This window comes from Maniola jurtina, chromosome 24, assembly GCF_905333055.1.
Source record: "Maniola jurtina chromosome 24, ilManJurt1.1, whole genome shotgun sequence".
Lineage (NCBI taxonomy): Eukaryota > Metazoa > Arthropoda > Insecta > Lepidoptera > Nymphalidae > Maniola > Maniola jurtina.
This window is the reverse complement of record NC_060052.1, coordinates 5,470,123-5,478,826: the sequence shown is the minus strand read 5'-3', so window position 1 is coordinate 5,478,826 and position 8,704 is coordinate 5,470,123. Positions and strand designations below refer to the sequence as shown.

The 8,704-nt window shown below is 35.8% G+C and overlaps 4 protein-coding genes across 4 annotated transcripts; 1 reads left to right on the top strand and 3 right to left on the bottom strand.

The window, feature by feature from the left end:
* Positions 1-42: 42 nt before the first annotated feature.
* Positions 43-1,151, bottom strand: LOC123877910 (dynein light chain roadblock-type 2). Its single transcript, XM_045924859.1, has one exon. The coding sequence runs from the start codon at positions 1,030-1,032 to the stop codon at positions 739-741; it is 294 nt and encodes a 97-aa protein (XP_045780815.1). The 5' UTR covers positions 1,033-1,151; the 3' UTR covers positions 43-738.
* Positions 1,152-1,888: 737 nt separating this feature from the next.
* Positions 1,889-3,199, bottom strand: LOC123877889 (gastrula zinc finger protein XlCGF17.1-like). Its single transcript, XM_045924839.1, has one exon. The coding sequence runs from the start codon at positions 3,077-3,079 to the stop codon at positions 1,943-1,945; it is 1,137 nt and encodes a 378-aa protein (XP_045780795.1). The 5' UTR covers positions 3,080-3,199; the 3' UTR covers positions 1,889-1,942.
* A 297-nt stretch (positions 3,200-3,496) lies between these two features.
* Positions 3,497-4,907, top strand: LOC123877909 (28S ribosomal protein S10, mitochondrial). The gene is made up of 4 exons (XM_045924858.1): positions 3,497-3,652; positions 3,743-3,984; positions 4,497-4,751; positions 4,855-4,907. Coding segments are annotated over exons 1-4 (513 nt in total). The 5' UTR covers positions 3,497-3,637; the 3' UTR covers positions 4,856-4,907.
* A 702-nt stretch (positions 4,908-5,609) lies between these two features.
* Positions 5,610-6,626, bottom strand: LOC123877911 (transmembrane protein 216-like). Its single transcript, XM_045924860.1, has 2 exons — positions 6,307-6,626; positions 5,610-5,850 (listed from the first exon to the last, which is right to left on the bottom strand). Exons 1-2 carry the CDS (start codon positions 6,539-6,541, stop codon positions 5,657-5,659), a joined length of 429 nt encoding a protein of 142 aa, XP_045780816.1. The 5' UTR covers positions 6,542-6,626; the 3' UTR covers positions 5,610-5,656.
* Between the last annotated feature and the right edge of the window lie 2,078 nt (positions 6,627-8,704).

The window sequence follows — 8,704 nt, the reverse complement described above, 5'->3', positions numbered from 1 at the left end:
TTTTATTTATTTTACCATACTATAATAATAATTAGACATAATTGAAAAATCAGCAATAAATACCAAAATAATTAACAATAACATTAAACATAGACTAAAGGAAATAAATAGACATTGTAGAATACAGGTTGCGTATTTTTGGTAAGGACAACTGTGCACTCATAGTAGTGATCGCAAAACAAGTTTTACAATCTTAGGCTGAGATCTGTAGAGCGAACTTTGACTTTGGTCAGACTTGAGCTCTGTTAAAACGAGACAACGTTATACCACTGGAATAAAGCTGTCTCGTTTTAAGTCAAAGTGCGCTCTATAGATTTAAACCTAAAGATAGGCATAGTGGTTGGCATAGGTCAAATCCTGAGTAAATACACAAACCGGTGCGCAGTTAATCGCCTCGTCTTCAGATAGAACTACTTCTTTTGCACACACTATTTCAAAAGCCACATTCTTATCGGTCTTTCCTGTTTTTCTATTGAGCAACCTCTTTCGCCTGGCGAATAGGTTATTCAATAAAGGAAGTAATCAGCTTTATTGCAGTCAGCTTATCTGGATTAGTATTTATTGGCAACCTATTTTCAGTCTATATCTAGAAAAAACTTTAAAGAAACTAAATAATTAACGGTTTTCCGTCAAGTCTTAATAAACTGTAAATAATTATAATATTAAAGCTTCCTTCAACTGTCAATAAAAATAAAACCTCAATAAAAATAAATAAGGCTCCAAAGCCGTAAGCATTCGTCATTCGACAGGGTTCTGGATAACTATCAAGATGAAATCTTTATCTGGTGCGACCATGACTTCGTTTCTCTTGCTCCTAATACGAAGGAAGGTCAAATCATTGGATGGATCCAGGTCTCTTACAACGGACTTGGCTTTGTCAACCAGAGCGCTCATAAGACCAGCATATTGTACTGAAACATGGTTCTCCAAAGTTGTTTTGATAGGAATTCCCTCTCCGTTTACGACTATGACTCCGACCACGCCTTTATGCATTGCGAGTTTACGTACGGTTTCTTCAGCTTCGTTTGCCATGATAAAGTAATTTTATTATGGTTTTATTGCTTGTGAATTTTTGTTGGTGTCTTGTATACGTTATGTGACACTGTTGACAGTGATTAATGAATCAAGCAAGAGAAAGTTGTCTTGTTGAGGTTCTATATCACACTAATATTGTAAAGGCGAAACTTTGTGTGTATGTTTGTTACTCCTTCACGCAAAAACTACTGGACGGATTTGGCTGAAATTTGGAATGGAGATAGTATAATATCCTGGATTAGCACATAGGCTACTTTTTATCCCGGAAAATCAAAGAGTTCCCACGGGATTTCGAAAAACCTAAATCCACGCGGGCGAAGTCGCGGGCATCGGCTAGTCAGTAATTTACTAAGGTTGAAATCTATAGACCGCACTTTGACTTTGCTTAGACTTAAGTTTCAGTTAAAGCGAGACAGATTTATACCAGCAGTATAACTCTGTCTCGTTTTGTGTCTTAAGTCTGAGCAAAGTCAAAGCGCGATCTACAAGTTTCAGCCTAAGAGCCAGCGAGGGCCAGACCTTCGTTATTTTATAAAAGCTGACTTTCTGTGTATTGTCCACACACACAGGGATCAATCAGCAACTATGAAGTTTGGACATGGTGACTTTGGCAGATAACAAAGACATATAAAAACTTAGGTCAAAGTATAAAGTCTAATTTACAGAAATCTGTAAATCGCAGAGCTTGTGTCCTTGGCTATACCTGCGCAGACCACCATGTTGCAATTAATTTAGATTGGACTGTTTGTTTGGCTATGCAGTAGTCAAAAAGTTAAAAGATTGGCGGCATAACATCAAATACTACTAGGGTTTGGGTTATATTTTTGCTGTGTAATAAAGATGATAAGATATGAAAATTGAGATAATTTATTATCATTCATACATCAAGCATACAATAAAATTAAAACTAATCACTACAAACTTTATTTTGACTTTCAACTTGCAAATACAAAGGTGTACGTCCACTCCTTAACTTCTCTCTCTTATGAACAATCAACTGATGCTTCATCATTTGTTTCCTGTGGCCAAAAGCTTTGCCACACATCTCACATACATGCTCTTTAATACCAGAATGATCAACTTTGAAGTGTGAGCCTAAATCTCGCTTGGTATAAAACCCTCGACCACACATATCACATTTAAAATCATGATTGCGAGTGTGAGTCAACATGTGTTTATTAAGATTACTTGCATTAACAAATCGCGAAGGACATTGGGAGCATTGGTAAGGTTTCTCCCCAGTATGAGTTCTCATATGCATTTTCAACGATTCCCTAAATCTTCCTCTGTATGGGCACAACGTACATTGAAAAGGAAGGCTATAGAAATGTGTTACTCTATGCCTCTTAAATGGAGCTTGTAATGGGAAATTTTTACCACATATATCACACATAAATTGCCTCTCTAGTTTATGTAACAACATGTGTTTCTTAATATACACCGCTGTGTACAATTTATTGCAAATCGGACATTTGTGTCTAACATTTTCATGTTCAGCACTTAATCTGTGTTCGCTGTACTCTTTGAAAGTCTTAAAGCCTCTCACACATTTTCTGCAGAAGTAATTATCTTCTTCCTTGCTAGTTTCTTCATTTTCACTCGATTCCACGTCGTGAATATTATCTGAAGTATCATTTTCTAAAAAGTTTTCACTTAGCTGCCACCGTAAAGTCTCATCAGATTGCTTGGCCTTCTTTCTGAATTCTATAGCTCCCTTCAGAAATTCGTAGCAGGACTGACATAGAAATTTGGTATAATCGTCATCAGAGCTTACTGTAATATCGCCGAAAGTACACAATGCTTCCGATACATCTTCATAGGTTTCATTACCGTATATCGGTATATTACCTTCTTTCAAACAAACTCTGCACATACCCTGTTCTTCAGGGTCGTATCGTTCTTTCTTGATTCTTGGAGCCTTTGGAGGGTCGGTTTTGGGGAACGATTTGTTGGTGGTAAAGGTTACATCGTTAGAGTTCCTTCTTTTCCGATGTAAATTGTGATTGCAATGCAACATCTTTAAAAGCATTAGGTAGCCTACCATTTTGAAGTGATACGGCTGTTGGTTAGATGTAAATGTTAAAATATTTTAATTCAATATTCCGATTTTATTTTCCAAAAAACAAAGAAATATTATATTGTAAACAAACGATGCGAAAAGTTGAAACCACAGACTAATAACTAATTAACATCCACAGACCATAAATAACATCTAACATCACAGACTCTACCTGCTACACTAGCCTGGCATTATGCACGTACTACCTGCATAGTAGTACATACTCTGGCATTTACCCAATAATTTATTCATCACCATACCCTATTACCTATCTATCTGCTAGATCAAATCGATGTCATCACCAGTGACATACCTATTATGACGCTCAAAAAAGCTGGTGCCCAGAGCAGTAAAAGCCAGTTAAAAAAACAACTGACATATTACGAATATGAATTTTGACCACAGATTTTGACATTTCTGTTTGAAATTGTAATGTATTTTGATTGTAGTTACTATTCTTAGTTTTTAATCTCATTATTTAAGTAAATTGTGTATATATTACGACTGAGTTTTAAAAGAAAAGTAACTTTTCGTAGAACTACTATGAACGTTATCAAGGTGGGTATAGTAATTGAACGTTTTACATAACCTATATTACGTTTCTGTTTATTACGTTAAGTATTTAACATTATTTTCTGTTCTTTTTAGCAATTATGGCGATCTCCGCTAAACCGTAGCATATTACATAATCACAATGCAACTAGACTGGTATCTGCTGCTACTATCACACCGATACAACGAATAGAAGAACCACCTGCCCCAGTAGAACTTGATAAATTGTACAAGCGAGTTGAATTAGAAATGCGGGGCATAGACCCTGCAGTACTACTAAGCTACTCCTGGTTTTGCGTTGCTGCTGCGTCACATCTTGGTATTGAAGTCACAAAAAGGTACAATCCTTCACAGTACCGTAAATCCCAGAAAATATCAAGTAATAAATGACCTCACTAGTTTTGTTTGGTTTGAAAATCTTTTTCTATTGGTTCTACAATATGAAGAAAACCTTCATGGAAAAGCTCAAGTTTCTTCTTTTTTATGTATAATGTTTTACTTCAATATAATCTGCCCAGCACCGGCCCAGTACTAAGCACTGGTATATTATCAGAATGAGAAGGTTTTATGCCATAGTCCAACCCATTGTCAATTGCAGATTGGCAGAGTTTACACATCTTTGAAGAGAACTCTCAGGCATGCAGATTTCTTCAAGATGGTTTCCATCATAAAGCAAGTGTTGCACTTAATACAAAAATATAACACCAAAATGTTAGAGGTGTGTGCCCATTATTGAACCCCAACCTCCCAAATTGGAAGCCATTACTGATATACGATATTTTTATTTATAAAAAAATGCCCTGTATATTTTAGTTTAATAAATATAAATAAAAAAATGATATGTTTTCAGTTGGGCACTAAGAAAGGCAGAAAAAGAGAGACACACCTTGCTGAGGTGTGTCCACATCTACAAGAAGCACAGAGTACAATATGAAATAAGATCCTACTTCAGATTCATACATTTACAGCGGCTTACCGGCTCTACCTGCGACACTTATTTAGAATACATAGAGAGAAACCTTCCAGAAGGCTGTGCTTTGAAAGTCACTAAGATCGAGTGCCAAGCATTACCTGATCATATAACACCACCTGTTAAGGAAAAATAGTTTTTTTTTATTCACTATAGGCAAGCGCTTGACCACAATCACACCTGATGGAAAGTGATGATGTGGTCTAAGATGGGACGCGTTTACCTAGAAGGTGCCTAGGTTCTTACTTTTTGTATAGTAGTAAGTAGTTATAGAATAAAAACTAAGTTATAAAATAAAGATTTTTATTTCCACTACATAACTTTACATTTTTTGCAGTCAATGGTTATTCAATAGTTTTATCAACAAATGTGCTTATAAAAAATGCAAAACATCAGTATAATTATTATACTTTAGCTGTTAAATTATTATGAAAGTACAAAAATATAAAATTGTAATTGTTACATAAAAATGAGCTCTTAAAAACATTTACTTTCCTAGCTGTTTGCAGAAAATCTTAATTTTTCTATTGAAGCTTATTTGCTATTAACCTAAGAACCTTTTGGTTAGGTAATAATCTAGGCATTACATAGGTACTGCACCAGAAGTCAAGATATTATAGTATTATATTAATTTAGTTAGTTCCTATATCTATTTTTTATTACACTAGTTAGTACCTGTAGGAATTAAGATATAGTATCTAACAATTTAATAAGTAGGTAGTAATTAACTTTTATAGTCCTTAGAAAAGTACACTCCCTTATACAAAAAAAAATAGTAGGTAATACAACAAAATGAAATTTTTCACATATCATTTGACTTGTGTATTTTACAAACTGTACACCATTTTTAAAATAACCCTTCTAAGTCTAGTGCTATCCTTGTCAGCAATAAGCATTATGAAAGGGATAACAATAGATTTAAACCTTTCATTTTAGTTTATAGATTGGATACAACAGAATTATCCGCAATATTTGTTTTAAAGAAAATAAATCGGCAATTAATATTTATTTGGCAAGGGGGTAGTACTTTTATATCTATTCTATTCAAACTGCTGATTCTTACAGACAGTAAAAATGAATAAAATCGCGAACGTCAGCTCTAAGGCGTGAAACATCAACATCACAGCGCACCATATGTATTCTAATCTTAAGATGTATGTTTGATATATGAGGAAGTAACACACACCAACCGCACAGGGTATAGTTAACAGCACTGAGAAAAACACTGGCACTTCTGAAAAATAAACACAATTTCAATTTTATATTTATAAATATACTTATTTAAAGATACCTACCAGAAATATGTAGGAAGGAAATTTTATTATTAAGTTTTTAGAAGGTTTAACACATCAAGTCCCCTTATGGCAGGGTTTCTTAAACTTTTAGTAGCCACGGTCCAGTTTTGGAAGTTTAAAATTTCATCAAACCTGTCAAACCTGTTTCAGAAAAAAAACTGAGTTTTAAAAGTCAGCTATATGGGTAGTTTCCCCTAATTACTATAACTAACACATACAAAGAAATACGATAACATTTCGGCCAGTGCGTTGCGCGTAGCCAGGCAAGGAAGATGAGGGTTTACTGAGCTGGTGTGGACCCCAAGTACACATGTTATGGTCCCCACTTTAAGAAACCCTGCCTTATGGGCACCAAGCGTATTAAAAAAAATGCAGTAAATTATTAAGTAACTTACTTTTACTGGCTAAATTGCCACGCCTTCCTAAAAAAATACGGATAACTTCAACAAAACACAACAAGCAAAATATACCAGCTTCGGTCAATAGAGCGTTTTCGGGATATGTGACATTTATCGCCTTTAGAATGCCCATAGCAATTTCACACACGAAAAACATTCCTAAATAGAAGGAATTTAGGTAAAGCAATATCTCGTACGCCAAACTCGAGTTAACATTGGCCATTTTGGACATCGAGATCGCAATTTTTTATTTGTTTACGTTTTTACTATTTTATTTTGACGTTTCGTAGTTATGGGACGGCGATGGAGTGAATTTAAAGGGGAGGGGACGGGTTATGGCGGGAAGGTCAACCGACCGTCAAGGCTCATGCGCGAAATATCGATTCCTTGGAAGTAATAAAAAAAACTTCCTCGATTTTTATCTATAAAACTAGTTGACATGCCCCGGCTTCACTTGAGTGGGCTTACTTATTGCCATATCAACCCCAACCCACCCTCGGCAACCTGGGCGGCTTCGACGGCTGGAGTGAAGACGGCGGGGAGAGGCAATGCTCGCTCAACAGATGGAAACGTTTAAGTGCGGAACAGCCCAGTTCACTACTGATCACGAGTCTCTTTTCAGAATGAGAAGGGTTTGGTCATAGTCCACCACGCTGCCCAAGTGCGAATTGACAAACTTCACACACCTTTGAGAACATTATATTGTACGGAAATCAGGCAAGAAAATTGTCTTCGCAATGTTTCCCTTCACCTTTAAAACGATGTGTTTGCTTAAAATGCACATAACTCCGAAAAATTAGAAGTTTGTGCCGAGGATCGAACTTTGGACTCTACCAATAGCAGCCGAGGGCTTTGAGGCCCCGAGACGTCTAAGCTATCAAACTTTTTGATTTTTAAAATAATCTTAAATTCGGTACCGATACAAGATTCAACGATACAGCGAATTTTTGATGAATGCAAAATAAGTCGATATTTTTTTTATTCGGTAGGTAGTACTATAAATAAATATAGGTAGGTAGGTATGTGATCTTGATAATGGTATTCATCCATCTTTTTCATATCTTTTCAGCTAATAAATTAAAAGTAAGTATATCTACGTAATTTCGTAAATTCAATACATCTAAATAATTTGCTGGCAATTTTAAGTTGAACTTTACAGCTTTGCTGTTTGCGGCAATTTAGAAAGCTTAGCTCTTCGCGAATCAACTACGAATCTAGTTTTGTGGTTGGGTTTCTATCCAGGGAAAGTTCTAGTGCCTAACTAATGCCTATAGAAAATAGGGTTGCATAAGATGCTCAATTAGGTGCTTATTATATTAGCGTCTAGGTCTATTGCAAATTAGGTAGGTATAGTTACCTTATACTTAATAGAGATAGGTACCTACTTGTTTTGTGTGATTGGGATCTCGCTTAATGGTAAGTAATCAAGCTTTAGGTAGGCTAGTGAAGGATTGGTTCAAAAACAGAATCCTGAGCGTAGTGAGGAACTCGAAGGCATGAGCGCTTTTGCAGCCGTGCGACACACAACTTTTCGTCTCAATGAACCTTGATGCTTGATTCATACCGTGGAGGTTTCAACAAGAAGTTTCTATATTAATGAACTCATATTAAAGCTGTAAGAGTGAGGGAATAGAGAGTACACCTGACACCTGTGTTAGCGCACTCGCTTGTGCCCTATTGCCGTGGCTGAAAGTCAAAGTCAAAGTCAAAATCATTTATTCAAAGTAGGTACAAGTAATCCTTTTGATGGTCGAAATTGTTGTACGATATAGTGGTGATAATTAATTACGTAATTTAAAACTAAAGGTACGAGGGTTCCAACATGTTCATCGAACATTTTGTGTTGGAACTGCGATTGTTGAAATGTAATAATTATCATTATTTCTGTGTTAGTGCACTCTTTAGATCGCAGTCAAGCGTAGAATTATTGAAAAAAAAAGGTCCAGTGCGAGTTGGACTCGCACACGATAGGTTCCGTACCATCATACAAGAAATACCCAACACTTTAATTATTTTTATGACGGGCATTTTGACTTTTTTTATTATTTGTTGTTATACTAGAACAATACAATAGGTATGTGAAACTTTCGACTCCCTACCTATTACGGTTCACGATATATTAGCCCGCTAACAGACAGACAGACGGACGGACAGCGGAGGTTTAGTAATAGGATTCCGTTGGGTATGGAACTTCGGGTGCTTGTGTATGTTATGTAGGTACCTACATGGTTAAATGCATTTGAAAGACATAAATAGTGTTGCATAACTGCACAAATATAACTCGCCGAACAGGAAGCAGAATAGCTACGGAAGCGAATGCACTATGTAATATACAGGGTGATTGTAATTCTACTAATATTATAAAGGCGAAAGTTTGTATGTATGTTTGTATGTA

What these genes read in the sequence shown, in the direction of transcription:
- LOC123877909 (XM_045924858.1), top strand. An exon ending in GGTATTGAAGTCACAAAAAG is followed by an intron (nt 3,985 to 4,496) that starts GTACAATCCTTC and finishes ATATGTTTTCAG; the next exon opens with TTGGGCACTAAGAAAGGCAG.
- LOC123877911 (XM_045924860.1), bottom strand. Translation starts at nt 6,541, where the DNA reads ATGTCCAAAATGGCCAATGTTAACTCGAGTTTGGCGTACGAGATATTG. An exon ending in TGGCAATTTAGCCAGTAAAA is followed by an intron (nt 5,851 to 6,306) that starts GTAAGTTACTTA and finishes TTTATTTTTCAG; the next exon opens with AAGTGCCAGTGTTTTTCTCA.
- LOC123877889 (XM_045924839.1), bottom strand. Translation starts at nt 3,079, where the DNA reads ATGGTAGGCTACCTAATGCTTTTAAAGATGTTGCATTGCAATCACAAT.
- LOC123877910 (XM_045924859.1), bottom strand. Translation starts at nt 1,032, where the DNA reads ATGGCAAACGAAGCTGAAGAAACCGTACGTAAACTCGCAATGCATAAA.